Source organism: Polistes fuscatus, unplaced genomic scaffold, assembly GCF_010416935.1.
Source record: "Polistes fuscatus isolate 324 unplaced genomic scaffold, CU_Pfus_HIC Scaffold42, whole genome shotgun sequence".
Classification (NCBI taxonomy): Eukaryota; Metazoa; Arthropoda; class Insecta; order Hymenoptera; family Vespidae; genus Polistes; species Polistes fuscatus.
In genome coordinates, this window is record NW_025113121.1 from 296556 (window position 1) to 316640 (window position 20085).

Genomic DNA, 20085 nt, shown 5'->3' on the forward strand with positions numbered 1-20085 from the left:
AGTGTGGGACATAGTGTGGGTCCAGTGAACAATGCAATGGAGGTGAAGCAGGCGGCTCCTCCCCCTCCATGCAACCTCAACATGGTTTTAAACTAATATGGCGGTGGTCCAAGTTAACCTCAATCACGCGCGTAGGGCCCAGGATTTGCTGGGCCAGCGAATGAGAGAGGTTAAGGCGGACATCGCCATAGTATCGGAGCCGTGGTGGGTCCCCCCTGGGGATGAGAAATGGCTCTCATCCCTGGGGGGGTCGCCCCTCGCTGCGATTCTCGTGAGCAAAGGTGGAGGAACCTGTAGCCTAGTGCGCAGGGGTTTGTTTTTTGTGGCCGCTAAATGGGGGGACTCGCTGGTAGTTTCAGTCTACTTTCCCCCCAGCGAGGATATTAGTAAATTCTGTAGACTCCTTGATGAGCTCGAAGAGCTCTTAGGAACATTTCCTACTCTTCCAGCGTTGGTTGCCGGAGACTTCAATGCCCGGTCCCATAGATGGGATCCGGAAGGCAGAAGTAACCTAAGGGGTGAGTTGCTCTGCATGTGGGCCAATAGGTCGAACCTAAGCCTGGGCAACCAGGTTGGCCACCCCACGTGCGTTCGGCCGCAAGGGTCGAGCGTTATAGACCTTACGTGGGGATCTCCGACAGCCATCGTCCGCTTATCGGATTGGAGAGTGGATGAGGCCGAGTCCCTTTCGGACCATATGTATGTTATATTTAATTATAGGCGTGAGGCTACAGGCTTCCGAAGCCTTTGCTCTAGGGATAGAATTTTCCCTAGGTGGAATACGAGGGCTGTGGACGAGGATAGGCTCGCCGCAGCCCTCGTATCTGCTGACTGGACACGGGACCATAGTGCCAGTGGGGAGAACTTAGTGTTGTGGGTGAGAAATACATTGACTGGTGCGTGTGACATTTCCATGTCAAGAATTAGATCAACGAAGAACCAAGAACGTGCTGTGTCGTGGTGGTCGCCGGAGATAGCGACATTGAGGAGGGTGGCCATGGCGCTACCAGAGGGCTAGGCGCAGCGGCGACCCAGCCAGGATGAAAGAATGTCTGGAGTGCAGGAGAGAGGCCAAGAGGGGTTTGGTCCGTGCTATCAGAAGGGCCAAGGCTTCGGCCTGGAGGGACTTCCTCACTACCATCGAGGAAGATCCCTGGGGGAGGCCATATAAGCTTGTTATGAACAAGCTTAGAGCTCGGGGTCTCCCCCCCCTTACTGAGGCACTGGACCCCTCTCTGCTGGCCACAATTATTGGATCCTTATTTCCGGGGGACGGTCAACCAGTGTCCCCGAACGAAGACCTGCAGGACCTGGCTGGGGTGGAGGTGTTGCCTGAAGAGGTGCGCAGGGCTGCTGCCAGGATTGGCCTTGGAAGAGCACCAGGCCCTGATGGTGTGCCGGGATTGGTAATAAAAAGGGCTGCTGATCTCTGCAGCGGGGGACTGGCTCGCTGCTTTTCGGGCCTCTTAGGGAACGGTGTGTTCCCGGAGTGCTGGAAGAGGGCCGGGTTGGTCCTCATAAGAAAGAGGACTGTAGAAGACGCCGCACCGAGTTCTTTCAGGCCCATATGCCTGCTGGATGAGGTGGGGAAGCTATTTGAAAGTGTGATCGTCTCCAGGGTGAGCGAGTTTTTAGAACTAAGAAGTATACTGTCGCCGAGCCAACATGGCTTCAGGGTGGGCCATTCCACCCTTGGGGCCGTTGGGGAGGTCAAACGTTATATACAGGAGTGCGTGAGTGAGGGACGGGTTGGTGTCCTAGTGTCGCTGGACATTTCCAACGCGTTTAACTCGCTCCCCTGAATGACCGTTATTGACTCCATGACGAGGTGTGGCTTCCCCACCCATCTAGTTAATATCATTAAAGACTATTTTAGGAATAGGCTCCTGTCCTTTATAGGAGAACAGGGCACTGTACATAGCGTAAGGGTGACGTGTGGGGTCCCACAGGGCTCTGTCCTGGGCCTTACACTATGGAACATCGCCTACGACCGGGTCCTCCGGGTCCCGCTGCCGGGGGGGTCTCGTGTTGTTTGCTACGCAGATGACACGGCCCTCCTGTCAGCGGGGCGGGACCCAGCTAGTGCGATGTTAGCGTGTGAGATGGACCTCGAGGTCCTTGTGAATGAGATAGAGAGTTTGGGCCTTAAAGTGGCGCCGCACAAAACGGAGGTGATGGCCTTTCCTGCCACTGCCTTCCGCAGACACAGGATTGCTCCCCCCCCTATGATCAGACTCAGGGGGGTTTGTATTGCGGTGAAGCCCAGCGTGAAATACCTGGGCATAGTATTAGATTCAAATATGACATTTAGGCCCCACTTCGAGGCCTTAATTCCAAAAGTGCAGGGGATCCTTCGGTCCATTGGGAGGATCCTTCCGAACCTTCACGGGCCGAGGGAAAAGAAGCGACGCCTCTACAGCAGTGTGATCCACTCCGTGCTCCTTTATGGTGCTCCGGTGTGGTGGCGCGCTTTTGTGGAAGATCAGAGGGTTAGGCGGGCTGTCCGGGCCCTGCAAAGAAGGGTAGCAATCAGGGTGTGGTGCGCGTATAAAACGGTGTCTTTCCATGCGGCAATGATGGTCGCGGGGATTATTCCCCTCGACCATCTGGCGCCGCAGCTGGCTGATGTCTACGCAGCGGTCCGGGAAGCGGAGGATCCCGTTTCCCCTAGGACAAGGGCCGTGCTGGGCGCTATTGCCAAGAGGAGGGCAATTGCCTCATGGAAGGAAGAAGAAGAAAATCTCGTTGGCGCAATCGGAGCAACGGGGGTGCGCGTGAGAGCAGCCATCGCTTCCAGGTTGGAGGAGTGGGTTGGAAGGCCGTTATCTTTGGAAACGACCTTCCACACCACTCAGCTGATGACTAGCCATGGCTGCTTCCTGCGTACCTATACGGTATCAGGAAAGCAGACTCCCCGCGGTGTTTTCACTGCGATGCGGGGAACGATGATGCTGATCACACCCTGATTGAGTGCCCTGCATGGATGGATGCAAGGGCCTCCTTGGTCGGGGAACTGGGGGGGGGGGTGCAGCTCACTCTCCCTGGGATAATCGGGCGATCCCTGGATACCCCGGGGGCGTGGGTTGCATTCCAGTCCTTTTCAGGACTAGTTATGAAAGCCAAGGAGGATGCTGAAAGAGCGAGGGAGAGAGTAATACGTGATAGGAGAAGAATGAATGCTAGGCCGCGTAGGAGAGTAGCTCCTAGGCGGCCCCCCCGGGCGAGGCTCCGGGCAGCTTTGGCGGCGCCTGGCCCGGTCTAGTGCGCCGCTTTCCCCTGCTGAGACGAACGAGCATGCAGATGCATGGGTTGTGTGAACCCGACCATTGCATCATGGGATGGATGGTCGGGTTTGTGTATATATATAAATAGTAGGATTAGGTTGCGCCTCACCGTGAGGCGCAATAATTAGTTATAAGGTGTAGGTGAGTGTGTGAATGGAGAGAGCCTGGCAGATACTGGCCAGGCTCATCGGGATGGGAGCAGGTGAGTTATGTGTCTATATCACGGTTCCGCCCCTCCCATCCAACGAATGAATGTGTTTGCACCAGGTGGGTTTTTAGTCGGTAAGAATCCGACACTCCCTTGAGTACCGGGCTCAAGGGGCCTATGAAGGTTTTCCCCCTGACGAAAAAAAAAAAAAAAAAAAAAAAAAGGGTTGCGTCAGGGTTGCGCAAAATCAAGGGTAGCTCCGCTGAAAACACAATCTCTCCCGCGTTTAGAACTTTGCGGCGAATTAGTACTCTCGCGATTGTTTAAGGTCACAAAGAACGCTTTACGTAGAAGTAACATTCGCCGTACAATATTTTGGTCAGATTCGACAATAGTATTGCATTGGATTAACACTCCGCCGCACACCTGAAAAACTTTTGTGTCACATCGCGTAGCGGAAATTCAGGAAAACACAGCCCGCGAGCTGTGGCGACATATACCATCCGAACATAACCCCGCGGATTTAATATCTCGAGGCGTTACCCCCACTGAACTTCGTGAAAATAAAATATGGAAGTCAGGACCGGCGTGGCTCGTTTAACCGGAATCAAATTGGCCACATAGTCGATTAGAACCAATCGAAATTCCAGAAATAAGAAGGATTGCAACGCACGCGATATTGAACACTCCATTTAATTTATTTACGCGGTATTCTTCATTCATAAAGTTAAAACGGGTAATAGCTTATTGCGTTAGGTTCGCACGCAACTCGCGCAATACAAAAGAAAAAAGGATAATAGGTTAATTAACGGTAGACGAGTTAAAGGACGCAGAATCAATTGCTATTAAATATGTGCAAAAGGAAGCATTCTCCGAGATCATCAAACGTATCAAATCTAAGAAAGAGGTTTGCGCGTCGTTTTCTGTACTTAACCCTTTTATTGATAGTCTGGGAATAATAAGTGTAGGAGGTAGATTAGCCAAAAGTAATTTGCCATATGAACGAAGACATCCGGCACTGCTGCCCAAGGATCATGCGATTACAAACGCGATAATACGTGAAAAACATTTTCAGATAGGTCACGGTGGTACGCAAGCCACATTGAATGCTATTCGCGAATCGTTTTTGCCAATAAACGGGCGAAGTAGCGTAAAAAGAGTAATTTATAAATGTATCATTTGTCGGCGGTTAAAACCCACCACGCCTCAATATCCAGCGAATCGTCTATATCGTCCATTTCTCCATATCGGCGTAGATTTTTGTGGACCGTTATTTATAAAGGAAAAGCAACATCGGAATCGTGGTCGCATTAAGATATACGTAGCAGTATTCGTTTGTTTTAGCACTAAGGCCGTACATCTAGAACTCATGAGCGATTTAACAACTGAGGCCTTTTTAGCAGCCTTACATAGATTTATGGCACGCCGTGGTAAATATTCGGACATATATTCTGACAATGCGAAAAATTTTGTAGGTTCCGCGAACGAATTAGAGGCTCGCGTATCGCGAAGTTTAGCAAACGAAGGAATAAAATGGCATTTCATCCCACCACGCTCCCCTCATTTCGGAGGTCTGTGGAAAGCGGCGGTAAAATCATTTAAACACCATTTAGTACGAATTGTCGGCGATACTTTATTAGGATACGAAGCGTTATTAACCAATGTTCTAGAAATAGAGGCAATCCTTAATTCCCGTCCTGGGTCTCTGTCTAATAATCCAAATGATCTTCGTGCTCTTACACCTGGTCATTTGTTAATTGATGACTCATTTACGAGTTTGCCAGAGGATGATTATCGGGAAATACCATCTGGGCGTCTATCACAATGGAAACATGTCCAGCAGATGAAACAACATTTTTGGAATCGGTGGAATAAGGAATATTTAAATGAACAGACAATTAGAAAAAAGTGGCACAGAGGCAATACCGACGACATAAGCTCGGGTACTTTAGTCATTCTCCGCAAAGATAATTCTCCACCTCTTAAATAGCCTTTAAGACGCGTTACGGAAGTGCATAAGGGTTCCGACGGTATAGCACGCGTGGTAACTGTGAAAACCGCCAACGGTCTTTTAAAACGCGGTAGTAAACGTCTTTCTCCTTTGCTGTACGATGCATAAAAAAAAAGAAATTGAGATTTAGTAGCAGTAATTATTATTTATGTTTAGTACATTGTAATATTTGTTAATTGATGTATTTATTTGAATGTATATATTTGATAATTTATATGTACGTGTGTGTGCAGCGTTTTTTGAACGGTGCCCGTTTAAGGGGGGCGGTATGTTGCGTATCCTACGCAAGCGAGTGAATGAGATCATCTGGACGTGTCGAGACGTCGACGCGTGCCGAGATATAGCGACAAAGAAACATCTTCATCATCATCATCATCAGCCTATACTGTCCACGGCTGGACAAAAGCCTCTTTCATATTTTGCTACTCCTTCCAGTCCTGTGCCATCAGCATCCAGTTTCTTGCGAGTCTCCTTATGTAGTCACTCCATCGGGATGGTGGGCGTCCTCTGTTTCTGTATGCTTCTACTCTTGGTCTCCACTGTAATATTTTTTTCGTCTATCGACCATCGGTTACTCTGGCTACATGGCCCACCAAGTTCCACTTCATACGCAGAATGTTCTCAACAGCATCTCTTACATGGGGACCTTACACTTAGTCCGACACTGATTTTAACGAGCTTTGGTATATTAATAGTTGTTTGGGAATAAGCATTCCAATCGAACAGCGCCACGCGACAGTTGTCGCGTGATGAAGACACGCCTCTTTTCCCAGCAACTATTGAAGACTCATCGTAACGCCGGCTTTTCCGGCAGCCTTTACAGTTGAAATTCTCAAGCGGTTATGACGTGCTCTCAAAACAGTCATCTCAGTTTGCTCCTTGTCGAGCTCGTTCCGTTTCTCTGACCACTCAAGTGATTAATACAATCTCTAAAAGTCTTACTCACGGGATTAATATAATCCAAGACGTCTCTTAAGCCTTCTCAATCTACTAAACCGACTTCTTATCCGACTCACTTACGGTAACACGTGACAACCACCTGTTTTGTAACGGAATTATTTAAAATCATACTACAGCAATTGTAAAGTGCTCGACGTTCATCTCTGTTCGGTGAAATTAAGGTGCTTGACCGTTTGTATTGCGCGTGAAATCAGTTAGGTAGCGGCGGCGTTGTGACCTTAGATTGGTCGGTATTACAGCCCAGTTAGGATAGGTCACGAGTGCTTTAGTTGAGTCCTGAGGGCGCTCAAGGGGCATTTGACATACATGTAGGACCGCCTTTAGCCGGCAAGGTACATGCGCGTGTGTCTTGAGGTACTTGGGGATGGGAGATGGGTGCGTAGGCCCTGGCTCGAGAGCGCAAGAGACAGACCGATTCTGGATATTGAAAAGGACTATTTGTTTGCTGATAAGGTACAGTGGCGCCATATTGGTTTCTTTGAAGTAAGAGCTGTTTCTTGTGGTGTGCTTTCGAGTTGTCGACTGGTAAGTTTGAAAGGGTTGGGCATAGCCGCAACCGTGTGCTTTTTACTATAATAAGTTGGAGGGGGTTGTGTGTAGACACAACCCATGCACTTGGCCAAGTAGAAGGGGTTTTGCTTAGACTCAACCGCGCTCGTTATTAAGTTTGATGGGGTCGTGCAAGTACCCGACCGCACTGTTTTAATTCGCTTGAAGGAGTTGTGCAAAGGCACAACTACGCTTGTCACCGACAGTCAAGGTGCCTAGTTACAGTATTTACCAGTCGACCTGCCGAGGATAAATTTGTGAAGGATAAGGCTACCCCACGTGAAAGGTTTTGGTAGCGAGATTAACGTGTTTTGAAAACCCGATAACGCATCTAAGTAGGCTACGATAAGAAGTTACATATTTGTAGTGGAGACGAAGGTAGGAAAGTTCTCCAGTCTAAGAAGAAATAAGAGACTACTATTTACTGTATTATATGATTAAATAAAGTCACAGCTTGCCCTGGCTTTTCTCTCAACTTCGTGAGAGTTTTTATGCCGAAGCAAGTGTTTCATTACCGCGTAAAATTGTGTTGATTGATTTATCTATGCTTCCTTATCTCACTCATTCATGCGTCGAATTAACCGAACTCACGACATTAATATCGAATTGCTTCCAGTCTTATATTCTACAAACATATTGGTGCCTCGGGTGAGGAATGAGTGATAGGTTGGATTGATAAATCAGTATATTCGGAAGGCGATTGTGCCTTTTTTCTTTTTGTTCTTTGTCACGCTGGGCGTGTGGTTTTGTGTGAAAATGGCGTCACTGTCCGTTGCGTACCGGAAACGCGTGATATGTTTCGAATTTAAGCACGTGCTACGCGTTAGCACTTCACTTCCGTCCGCATCGTTTCCCCCACCCGGTTTGGGACTTTGGTTGGGGCGGTTGTATGTTAAGCGGGGGCGCTGACGAGTAATAGTGGGGATAACAGAAAAGCTGTGGTGTAGAGGGGATGTTGCATCGTTGCGGTCCCCTGGTTACGCTCAAAAACAACATGTCTTTCTTGCACGCGCGTTTCTCTGTCTATCTCGCCTCCGATCAGTGACTGTGGTAAATTGAGACTTTGGTTTCTTCCTTTGACGTTATCCACCATGCCTTCGCGCGCTTTAAGTGAGTTTGATGTCTCTTGATGTTGACATGATCCAGTCGGGAATTGACGCGTTAGCTACGGTATTTAAGGCGTTACAGATGAACGGCCGAATTATTCCAGCAAAGAATTTCGCTTTAATTCAGCAGGGGAATTATTTACGTCCTTTTGAGTAGCCAATTTAGAGTTCGCCATCTAGAAGCAGATCGATTTAATTTAGAGACGATGTCTACGGCCGATTACTTCAACTAGGTTTGAGGAACTTTTCGTCATCGCAGCTTGACGCTCAGGACACGGCGTTTCAACGATTCATCTCCGTATTAGTGGATGCCGGAGCTGCACAGCGGGCGGAGTGGAGTGCGACTAATTCTCTATTGTAGGTGCTGCCCGGCTCTCCTCAGAAGGAGGTGAATGAAAGTTGCAGCGATTTTTGGAACAAGGAGATGTTTCAGCCGCACCTAAGCGGGTAATGTCAGAAGATAAGAGATTCGAGAGAACCGTCCAGGAGACGCATCAGAGGAACCAGATAGGTCGATAAGTGGGACAGCTATCGCTGAAGCAGGATCTCCGTCCAGTCGCAGCAGAGACGAAGCGAATCGCTCTTCTCTTCTCTTGTAGTTACATTGTAGGCTCGCACGGGATTCGAAATTGGCTCAGGCGTGTGGTGAATTCATGGAGACGTAAGAGAAGTTGAATCCTAGGTTGCGAGGTTCGAAGTCAGAGATCCCACGTCAGGAGGCCTAGAATTTACCTCATCATGCAGTAGTGCAGCAGAATAATTCAAGGGGAACCTAAGGGTGGTATCTGACGCGTCTCGGCGTACGAGAGACAGTCATTCTTTAATTTCTTTTATACTAACAAGTTCCCGTTGCAAAATGATCTCTCACTAATTTTACTCAATTGACGCAGGTACTAGTATTGCTTTCATTGCGCATATTGTTGAGAGTTTGGAAAGATTCGGGTAGTGGCGGAGCATCAGGATTACCAAAGGATTATCTGATCCCCCGACGCTTCATTGGAACCGGTGGAATTCCGGCTAAATACGATCACTTATGACACAGCTTGCGCTCCCTACCTGGCCATTCGCACCCTCTCGCAGCTGGTTCAGAATGAAGGTTTGCGGTTCCCGCTCGGAGCCCGTTGCTTGCAATCAGAGATGTAGGTCGACGATATTTTTGCCAGCGCAGACGACATGCCGATTAGAAAAAGGATTGAATTTGTTGAGCTATTAGTTTCTGCTGGTATCCAGCTAGATAAGTAGGCTGCGAATTATCCAGAAGTACTTCCAGATTCAGTAAGACAGGTCGCGGAGTTCGATCGAGAATGATCGAACGTTTAAAATACTATGCGTGCGCTGGGTTCCGGACCAGGACGAATTTAGGTTCGATGCTGCTAGTATGGCTGACATGGCTGCCCCCCATACAAGAAGATCTGTTTTATCAAATATCGCGCGTTTATTCGACCCCTTGGGATGGCTTTCACCTGTTACCGTTGTCGGCAAGATATTTATGCAGGACATGTGGTTGTTGAAATGTGATTGGGACGCGCCATTACCGTCGGAAATCCGTAAACGTTGGTATAGGTATTGTCAAGGGTTAGTTACATTACCGGATTTATCCGTAAGAAGGTGGCTAGGGAGTACCGAGGAATCATCTTGCCAGATACACGGTTTCGCGGATGCCTCTTCGCGTGCGTACGCCGCAGCAGTATATTGCATTTTGACGAGGGTCATGGGAAGTTTCGCGTGTCGTTGTTAGCTTCTAAATCAAAGGTAGCTCCTGTTAAGACAGTGAGTATTCCTGATCTTGAACTTTGCGAAGCGGCTCTTCTTGTTAAGCTTATTCTTCATCTAACTAGCCTGGACTATCTTCAGAGATGTCCAAATTTGTCTGGTCAGATAGTCAGATCGTGCTTACTTGGCTTCGTAAGCATCCGTGCCATTGGGAAACCTTTGTCGCCAATCGCGTTTCGCTTATTCAGACTCAACTGATTTCAGCAACGTTGTCCCATGTTCCGACTAAGGAAAATCCTGCCGATTTGGCATCGCGAAGTGTTCTACCGGAAGAGTTAGCTAAGAGCGCTCTTTGGTGGCAGGGCCCGGCATGGCTTTCCATGTCCTCCGTCTAGTGGCCGCACTCGAACGAAGCCGTTCGAGTGCACCATATCCGTCATAGCTTAAATGAGCCCGAGATCCTGACTCGATTCTCTTCCTTAACTAAACTTCTAAGATTTGTTGCATACTGCAGGCGCCCAATTCTCCGGGTACGAAATCGTCAACCGATAGATACAAGCTCTTCACCTCATTTTATTACCAGTGTTGAGATATCTGACGCTCGAGTGATGGTCATTCGTCTAGTTCAGGCCACAGCGTTCGCGATGGAAATAGGAATCCTGACGGTTGGCAAGAGATTGCCGAAAGGCAATCGCCTTACTAAGTTAAATCCCTTCTTGAATGAGGATGACGGTCTATTACAAGTAGGAGGTCGTTTGGCCAGTTCTTACTTAGCTTTCGATCGGGAACACCCGCCAATTTTGCCCCAGCATTCACATCTCAGTCAATTGTTTGTGCGACATGCACACTACCAGTGTCTCCATGGAGGTCCAAGTCTGACCTTGAGTTATCTGATGTCGCAACTATGGATACTAGGCAGAAATCGGTTAATCAAATCGGCTATTCGAGCTTGTATACCTTGTCAACGAGCTAGGCCTCAGTTAGCCCATCAGCTTATGGGTGAGCTCTCAGTGGATCGAGTGGTAGGAAGTAGGGCTTTCGCGAATTCCGGTCTCGATTATGCAGGTCCGGTACAAGTGCGTATGTCAAAGGGACGCGGAAATCGCTCCAGTAAGGGTTACATTGCTCGGTTCGTCTGTTTTGCTACTCGAGCTATTCACCTCAAGCTGGTTAGTGACTTAACCTCTGAGTCCTTCATAGCCGCGTATCGTCGATTTGTTGATAGACGAGGTATTTGTCAGACTCTTTATAGCGACAATGCTACTAATTTCCAAGGGGCTGATAAAGAGCTTAGGATTATGTTCAACCATGCTTCGGAGTTTTATCAGAAAGTGGCATCTCTTCTTGCCAACGATGGAACGAACTGGAAGTTCATCCCACCCAGTGCTCCACATTATAGTGGGTTGTGGGAAGCTGGAGTCAAATCAGTAAAGCACCATTTAAAGAGAGTCATAGGGGAGCATACGCTCACCCTTAAGGAGTTATCCAGAGCTCTCGTGGAAATCGAAGCTTGTCTCAATTCTCGTCCTCTATGGCCGCTAAGCTCGGATACCGACGATCTGCGGGCGCTCACTCCTTCTCATTTTCTTAATGAGGGAGATTCTATTTTGATTCAGGATGCCGATTTACCAAAATTGCTTGAAAAACGGTTAAGTAGATTTCAACTTCTTTAACGCAATAGAAATAATTTCTGGAAACGTTGGTCAAGCGAGTGTTTGGTGCACTTGCAATGTCGAGAAAAATGGACGGATCCTTACGAGAACTCCACAGTAGGTCAGCTTGTGTTAGTGCGCGACGATCGATAACCCCCTCAAAATAGTCCTTATGCAAAGTAACAGAAATACTCCCCCGTAAGATACTCAATGGAGAAAAGCTAGTTATGGTTCGTCAGTTTGACGAAGGAGGGCGGGATGTTCGGTGAAATTAGGGCATTTGACCGATTTGTATAGCGTCCCGAATAGGTTAGATAGCGACGGCGTCGTGACCTTAGATTAGTCGGTATTACAGCCCAGTTAGGATGGGTCACGAGTGCTTTAGTTGAGTCCTGAGGGCGCTCAAGGGGCATTAGACATACATGTAGGACCGCCTTTAGCCGGCAAGGTACATGCGCGTGGGTCTTGAGGTACTTGGGGAGGGGAGATGGGTGCGTAGGCCCTGGCTCGAGAGCGCAAAAGACAGACCGATTCTGGATATTGAAAAGGACTATTCGTTTGCTGATAAGGTACAGTCGCGCCATATTGGTTTCTTTGAAATAAGAGCTGTTTCTTGTGGTGTGCTTTCGAGCTGTCGACTGGTAAGTTTGAAAGGGTTGGGCATAGCCGCAACCGAGTTTTTTACTAAGTTTAAGGGGGTTCTGCGTAGACACAACCACGCACTTGGCCAAGTTGAAGGGGTTTTGCATAGACTCAACCGCGCTCGTTGTCAAGTTCGATGGGGTCAAGAAGCACACGATCGCACTGTTTTAATCCGCTTTGAAGGAGTTGTGCAAAGGCACAACTACGCTTGTCACCGACAGTCACGGTGCCTATTTACAGTATCTACCAGTCGACCTGCCGAGGATAAATTTGTGGAGGAAAAGGCTACCCAACGTGGAAGGTGTTGGTAGCGAGATTAACGTGTTTTGAAGACCCGATAACGCATCTAAGTAGGCGACGATAATTTACATATTTGTAGTGGAGACCAAGGTAAGAGTGTTCTCTAGTCTACGAAGAAATAAGAGGGTACTATTTACTGTATTAAATGATTAAATAAAGTCACAGCTTGCCCTGGCTTTTCTCTCAACTTCGTGAGAGTTTTTATGCCAAGCAAGTGTTTCATACCGCGTAAAATTGTGTTGATTGATTTATCTATCCTTCCCTATCTCACTCATTCATGCGTCGAATTAACCGAACTTACGACATTAATATCGAATTGCTTCCAGTCTTATATTCTACAAACAATCTCATCCTTCATTTTATATTTTATTTCCGCAACATTTGGTCCTTCGAGCTGGATCGTGCATTCTTATAATTGCTAATTATACGAAATAGTGTGAAGTGCGTTTAGTGCCGTCTTTCTCGCTCTCTCGCGTGTAGTGCGTGTACTATTCGGCTTGTTTACCTGTTAGACCGCTCATAAGAAAGACTCATCATTTTGATCATGCCTGTCACGCGCGACAAGAATGCAACCCCCAAGGGGTCAGTTGAGTCGATATCGTCCCTCACAGGGTCGCAGACTCAAACATAAGATCTGCTCAGTACATCAGCAGCTCAAGGGGCGGTGACTCGAAGTCAGTCGCCGTCAAAGCTCAGTAGTGAGCTCTTTTTACGGGTGCAGGCTCAGAATAAGCTCGTTAAGCCGATAGAAGATATGCTGAGATAAACCACCGAGCCAGCAGCTGACCTTGCTTTGACCGAAGTGACCATGATGCTAGATCAGCTCAATGAAATGCACCAGGCTTTTCGGAAAGAGCATTCATGGTTGGTGTCTCACTAACCCCCAGCTCAATTTAATCACTCCTATTTTAGCTCAAGTGTCAATCTCAAAGAAAAAAAGCTAGTGATTAAGGTTAAGCGCACACTAGGACGGCTCCAAGATCAACTCATCAAGACTACTTAGCCAGCCGCTGCGGCAGCAGGTAGCACACGGACACGCTAACGTCTTCCTGAACTGACTGTACCTACGTTCAGCGGAGACATCCGGAAATGGCCAGATTTCAAGGCCATGTTCGTCTCGGTCATCGGGAGTCGCTCAGATCTCAGCGACCTCGAGAAATTCCAGTATCTTAAGGCCGCAATGCAGGGTGACGCATCAGAGCTCATCCTAAATCTCACGCTAGTCAGCTCATCCTACGCCGCAGCATGGAAACTGCTCAATAACCGGTTCGAGAACAAGCGGTTCATAATTAAGCCCAACTCGAAAGACTGCTCAACCTGAAACCCATGCAAAAGCGGCAGGCCAGCTCACTTACGAAGTTGCTCAATATAATCAACGAGACGACTCAGGCACTCAAGCATGCCAACACTGATGAGTGTCTCTTAGCGACGCTCGCCAGTGGACTGCGAGAGACACGCGCACCCAGACACGCGCGATAGATGGGAAACATCACTAACATCTTCTGAAGAGTTCCCATCACTTAGTCAGCTCACTGAATTTCTCTTGGCTCGAGCTCGCACGCTAGAGAACATAGAGGAGAACGCGATCCATACGACAGCTCAGCTCAACGCGTCAAAGACACCAGTGCCCAAGCGCGTCGTTGTCCATCAGGCATCTCAACAGTTCCGAGCCTACTCTCCTAAGCCGGTCACTCAGACGTCTCAAGAGTCAGCTCAGTCTACTCAGTAAACTCAGTTCCGCTCAACGTATCCATGCGATTGTTGTGGACAGGATCACTTCATCGTAGTGTGTCCGAAGTTTCGCGACTATTCACTCAGTCAGCGGTTAAGGGTTGCGAAGAAGCGAAGTCTGTGCTGCAATTGCCTAGGCAGGACAACCTCAGAAATTGTAACAGCCGCAGACATTGTAGGAACTGCAATAGCATGCAACACACCATGCTCCATGGTGCCAGTATCTCCAGCCTCTTCGCCACAAACCCAGACGTCACTCAGACAGCTCCAGGGGATCATGAGACAGCTGATCAATCAGGCAAGAATAACCAGCGGGCTCCGGTGATAATGCCAAGATGCCAAGCCCTCAACCGCATGAAGAACAGGTCAGATCGTCGGTGTTAACGATCCCACACTGACATGCCCACTCAAGCAGCATAGTTATCTCACGTTGTTGGCAAACGCAATAGTCACAGTCTGCTCACCAACCTCGTCATCTCAGGTACGCGCGCTCATTGACCCCGAGTCAGAAATCTCATTCGTCAGCGAAGATCTCACCAGACAACTGCATCTTGAGCGGCGACACTCAACGCTGGACGTTTATGGAGATGGAGGCAAAAAGACATCTCAGAGCAGCGGTGTGGTCACCATCACCTTCACTCCAGGCACAGACCACTCTCGGTGAGAATAACGGCTCATGTGCTAAAGACGGTCACCAGCATTCTGCCGTCTGGCGAGATGTCTCACGAGCCTGATTGGCCTCACTTGAGAGGCTTAAACCTCGCTGACCCAGAGTTTCTCACTACAAGGGCTGTGGACGTGATCATTAGGGCCGACTTCTACGGACATCTCATCAGGCCTAACATCATTTGGCATTCACTTAGAGACCCCATTGCTCAACTGTCCATCTTCGGGTGGCTAGTCATCGGTCCAACTCGTGCACCGGTCACGCTGGCAAGGAAGACTCATCATGGCATCTCACAACCGGCGAACTCCTGCTTGCAAGATCTACTCACCAAATTTTGGGTTCAAGAGAAGGTTCCAACAGTAAATGATGGTCAACTCACACCTGAAGAGCTGGAGTGTGAACACCACTTTAAGACGACTCATGCGAGAGACCTGACAGGGCGTTACATCGTCAGGATACCTCTCAACTCTTCTCCAAAGCTCTTGGGCGGCTTTCAACACACTGCTCACTCCTGTCTACAACGAACACTCACACGGTTTCGCAGAGATCATCAGTACCAGCAACGGTACATGCAGTTCATAAGAGAGTACGAGCAGGCTTGTCACATGACCAAACTCGTAGAAAACTCAACAGCAAGAAGACCACATTACTATCTGCCGCATGACGGAGTTCTCAAGCCAGACAGCTCAACCACTTAGCTCCGAGTAGTCTTAAACGGCTCAAGCACAACCTCCACGGGTTACTCTCTCAATGATCTCATGCACGCTGGTCCAAATTTGATGCTCAATCTCTTCGACCTGCTTATCTGGATACGCCGCCGTAAGTATCTGTTCGCCACGGATATCACGAAGATGTATCGACAGATCAAGATAAACTCAGACGATTGGGATCTCCAACGAATATTGTGGGTAGACGAGCAGCTCAAGAAATCTCACTTCCAACTCACCACGGTTACATATGGAACCAAGTCAGCTCCGTTCTTCGCAGTAAGAACTTTGCTTCAACTAGTGGAAGATGAAGGTTCAAGTTACCCACTCGCTGTGGAACCAATCACTAACGGTCGATACGTCGATGATATTTCAAGGGAGCAGACTCAGTAGGAGATCTGATTCAGACTGCTCATCAACTTATACGGCTGTGCCACGCGGGCGGCTTCCCACTGGCTAAGTGGCATTCCACATCTAGCCAGCTATTGGCGGAGCTCCCTTGTGAAAGTAGCAAGGACTCAGACATTTCATTTGACAGTTGCGACACAAAAATCCTGGGAATACGCTGGTCATCTCAGGAAGATACTTTCAACTTTTCAGCCATCTCTTTAACTCATCTCAACAGATTCTCAAAACGCCTCGTCTTATCTGAAGTAGCACAAATATTTGATCTATTGGGATTCGCGTCACCAGTTGTCATCAGAGCGAAGATGTTTCTTCAATCTCTTTGGTTGCACACTCTCAACTGGGACGACGCACTCCCAGAACCACTCACAACTCAATACCTCAGCATCAGACAGGATCTCACTAGTCTGGCCAGACTCTTCATCCCGCGGTGGTTCAACACGTTTGCTCATTCAACGGTTGAACTGTACGGTTTCACTGATGCATCTCAGTTCGCAATGAGAGCCGTTGTGTATTTGATCGTCAACTCACCGTCCACTGGAACCAACGTCTCACTCGTCTGCTCAAAAACAAAGGTTGCTCCACTCAAACGGCTAACCATCCCGAGGTTAGAGCTCTCAGCAGCGCTGCTACTCTCCACGCTAATCAAACATGTTTACGCTACTTTAAACATGACTATTACAAACATACATTTGTAGACGGACTTTCAAGTGACACTCAAATGGATCAAGGCTCATCCATCAAGATGGAAGGATTACGTGCGCAACCGCGAAATCAAGATACAAGAACTCACGGAGACTGCTCATTGGAGGCATGTACCAGGCATCTCAAACCCAGCTGACTGTTAATCACGTGGAATAACCACAGATCAGCTTGAAGAACACTCACTATCGTGGACAGGACAACCATGGATGACTCAATCAGAAGACTCATGGTCTGCTCAACCTGATGAAGCCCCGGATGATATATGTGCTCAGGAAACTCGAGCAAGTGTTGCACATCACACAGTAGGGTCTATTCCTGAATATCACTGGGACCTCATTTACAAGGTCTCGACGCTCAACAAGTTGCTCAGGATCACCTAACTCTGTCGCAGAGCAATCAAGAGACTCTCACAGAGGATTGACTCAACTCCAGCAATTATCTTCTCATCTGCCGATTTGGAAGACTCGCGACTCTTTTGGGTCAAGGCAACTCAGACAGCATACTTCCAGGATGAACTCGCTCTGCTCAGACAACAATCTCACCTGGCAAACTCTAACCCACTCAGCCAACTCACCGCCTTCATCGACAATGAAGGTGTGCTAAGTGTAGGCGGTCGTCTCAGAAGATCAGAACTCTCATATGACACGAAACATCCTGCAATCCTTCCTCGGACTTCAAGATTCTTAGAGCTCATTATCGCTCACTCTCACAAGCAGACGATGCATGGAGGAACTCAGACATCTCTAGGATTTATCAGAAAGCTCTATTGGATCGTCGGAGGTCGAGCCCCAGTCAAATCTTATATCCTCAGGTGTGTGATGTGCGCTCGCCACAAGGGGATCTGCGCCCAGCAGCTAATGGAGCAACTACCTCTGGCGCGTGTCACACCATCACGCCCCTTCTCACACACGGGCATCGACTACGCTGGACCACTCACGCTCAAAACATGGCGAGGCCGCGGGGCAAAAACTTACAAAGGATGGATCTGCGTGTTTGTTTGTCTCACAACATCGACTACTAACCTTAAAGGGGTCTCCGACTACACCTCTGAAGGGTTCATCTCAACGTACCGAAGATTCACCTGAAGACGCGGAACCCCGTCCGCACTCTATTCCGACTGCGGAACCAATTTTTTGGGCGCAGATGCACAACTCAAGCGCTGCTTCGCTGCCAGCTCGCCTGGACATCTCAAGTTCTCCGCACTACTGGAGCAAGACAACACACAGTGGCACATTAACCCACCAGCCGCGCCCAGCATGGGTGGTAAGTGGGAAGCAGCAGTCAAATCATTGAAGTTCCACGTCGAGCGCACGATCGGAGATACGTTACTCACTTACGAGGAAGCATCCACGCTCCTAACTCAAATAGAAGCCATTCTCAACTCACGACCTCTTGAACCGCTCAGCGATGACCCAGAGGACTCGACAGTGCTCACCTCAGGTCATTTTCTCATTGGGACAGCTCTCAATGCGGTCCCCGAACACTCACTTCTAGACGTCTCGGGCAATCGGCTGTCCCGATGGCAATTCATCCAACAGCAAATGCAGCAGTTCTGGCGCTTGTGGTCCACTCAATACTTGCAGCGATTGCAAGCTATCTCGAAGTGGAGGCACAATAATATACAGGTCGGCTCTCTAGTTCTGCTCACTGATGAGCGGCTGCCTCCAGGAAAATGGCCCATGGCAAGAGTACTCAAGCTGTTGCCAGGGGAAGATGGACTCACCAGGGTGGTGTCTCTCAAAACGGCAACCACCACGCTCACCCGGCCGATCGCCAAGCTCGCTGTGCTGCCGGTGACTCAACAAGAGGACGCTTAACTCATAATCAACCCAGTTGCTGATGGCGGGCGGAATGTTTGGGAATAAGCATTCCAACCGAACGGAGCCACACGACAGTTGTCGCGTGATGAAGACACGCCTCTTTTCCCAGCAACTATTGAAAACTCATCGTAACGCCGGCTTTTCCGGTAGCCTTTACAGTTGAAATTCTCGAACGGTTATGACGTGCTCTCAAAAAAGTCATCTCAGTTTGCTCATTGTCGAGCTCGTTCCGTTTCTCTGACAACTCAAGTGATTAATGCAATCTCTAAAAGTCTTGCTTAGGGATTAATATAATCCAACGACGTCTCTTAAGCCTTCTCAATCTACTAAACCGACTTTTATCCGACTCACGTACGATAAGACGTTACAACCATATGTTTTGTAACGGAATTATTTAAAATCAAACCACAGAAATTGTAAAGTGCTCGGCGTTCATCTCATTCTTCATTTTTTTTTTATTTCCGCAACAGTAGTATACTTTGAGGTTGTTATCGTGGTAAAGTATTTTGTCCTAACGCTCAACCATTTTTGAAAAAAAGCTTTTGAAGTTTTGGTTTTTGTTGTATACATGTTTATATTATCTTGATTTCGATAGTGCATTTAGTGGCGGGCTAGCGTCAGTAGTATCGTTCTCGCTTCTCGCGCCGTTAGTCAGTGTTCGATCCTTCATGGAGGAAGTTTTTTTTAATAATTTTTTTTGTCTGTTTTAAAATTATTTTTTCATATCTTTTAATTTTTAAATATATATAGGAAAGAAAAAATTATTTATTAAAAAATATTAAAAATAATACATTTTTTCACATTTTGCGTAAATAATAAAAGAAAAGTTTATCCTTGAATTACAGTTAACATTTTATTTTTTAACAGGTATATGAAATAAATAAATGAAGTTATCTCTCGTGAAAATTGTATCAAGATACAATCAATAGTCCATCATCAATTGTCATCAAAAATTTTTCATAAAATGATTCGATATGCATGATACGCTTTATAATTATTAAAACCAAATGAAAGAGAAATATTTTTAAATGTTAATCAGGTTTGTTTTTCAACAAATCTTTTAAAAATCGTTATTCATGTAACAAGTCATCTTTTATTAATTGCGCGAGATGTGAAAAAATTTATTGTTTTGAATGCTTTTACGAGAACTATAACTCTGGAACCTGCGTTTAATAAATAATAATAAATGTACAATAAATGTTAAAACCATAGATATAAAAAAATTATACATGGTAAGACAAATACTTTACCACGATAACAACCTCAAAGTATACTACTAATATACCAAAGCTCTTAAAATCCGTGTCGGACTAAGTGTAAGGTCCCATGTTAGTCCTGTGTTGTGTCTGATGGTTCGATTTGGGATTCTATCTCGGAGAGTAATTCCAGCATTGATCTCTCCATCTTACGTTGCATAACTTGTATTTCTGAATGTTGTTATTGGGTCATTGTTAATGTCTCTGTGGCCGTACGTTCAAACTGGGTGAACGCACTGGTTAAATACCTTCCTTTTTAAACACCTTGGAAGATTAGATCAGAAACTGTTCTTAATTTCCATAAGCTGCCCCAGGTTAAACCTATTCTACGCTTTATTTCGTGTGTTTTGAACGTCTCTTCCAAACTTATCTCGTGTCCCAGTATTTGTATAAACCTACTTGTTCTATGTTACTGTTGTTAATTTTGAT

At 47.3% G+C, this 20085-nt stretch overlaps 4 protein-coding genes across 4 annotated transcripts; all 4 read left to right on the forward strand.

Moving 5' to 3' along the window:
• Positions 1 to 97: 97 nt before the first annotated feature.
• Positions 98 to 1018, forward strand: LOC122521610. The gene has a single exon (XM_043642455.1). It carries the CDS (start codon positions 98 to 100, stop codon positions 1016 to 1018), a length of 921 nt encoding a protein of 306 aa, XP_043498390.1.
• Positions 1019 to 1040: 22 nt separating this feature from the next.
• On the forward strand, positions 1041 to 5422 carry LOC122521611. The gene is made up of 2 exons (XM_043642456.1): positions 1041 to 1406; positions 4295 to 5422. Exons 1-2 carry the CDS (start codon positions 1041 to 1043, stop codon positions 5420 to 5422), a joined length of 1494 nt encoding a protein of 497 aa, XP_043498391.1.
• Positions 5423 to 10379: 4957 nt separating this feature from the next.
• On the forward strand, positions 10380 to 11444 carry LOC122521612. Its single transcript, XM_043642457.1, has one exon. It carries the CDS (start codon positions 10380 to 10382, stop codon positions 11442 to 11444), a length of 1065 nt encoding a protein of 354 aa, XP_043498392.1.
• A 3369-nt stretch (positions 11445 to 14813) lies between these two features.
• Positions 14814 to 15461, forward strand: LOC122521613. Its single transcript, XM_043642458.1, has one exon. The coding sequence runs from the start codon at positions 14814 to 14816 to the stop codon at positions 15459 to 15461; it is 648 nt and encodes a 215-aa protein (XP_043498393.1).
• The last annotated feature ends 4624 nt before the right edge of the window (positions 15462 to 20085 follow it).

Bases quoted from the DNA above. Each gene is read 5' to 3' on its own strand.
- LOC122521610 (XM_043642455.1), top strand. From the start codon at position 98: ATGGCGGTGGTCCAAGTTAACCTCAATCACGCGCGTAGGGCCCAGGAT.
- LOC122521611 (XM_043642456.1), top strand. From the start codon at position 1,041: ATGAAAGAATGTCTGGAGTGCAGGAGAGAGGCCAAGAGGGGTTTGGTC. The intron at 1,407-4,294 runs GTAATAAAAAGG...TATGTGCAAAAG, and splicing joins CTGATGGTGTGCCGGGATTG to GAAGCATTCTCCGAGATCAT.
- LOC122521612 (XM_043642457.1), top strand. From the start codon at position 10,380: ATGGTCATTCGTCTAGTTCAGGCCACAGCGTTCGCGATGGAAATAGGA.
- LOC122521613 (XM_043642458.1), top strand. From the start codon at position 14,814: ATGTCTCACGAGCCTGATTGGCCTCACTTGAGAGGCTTAAACCTCGCT.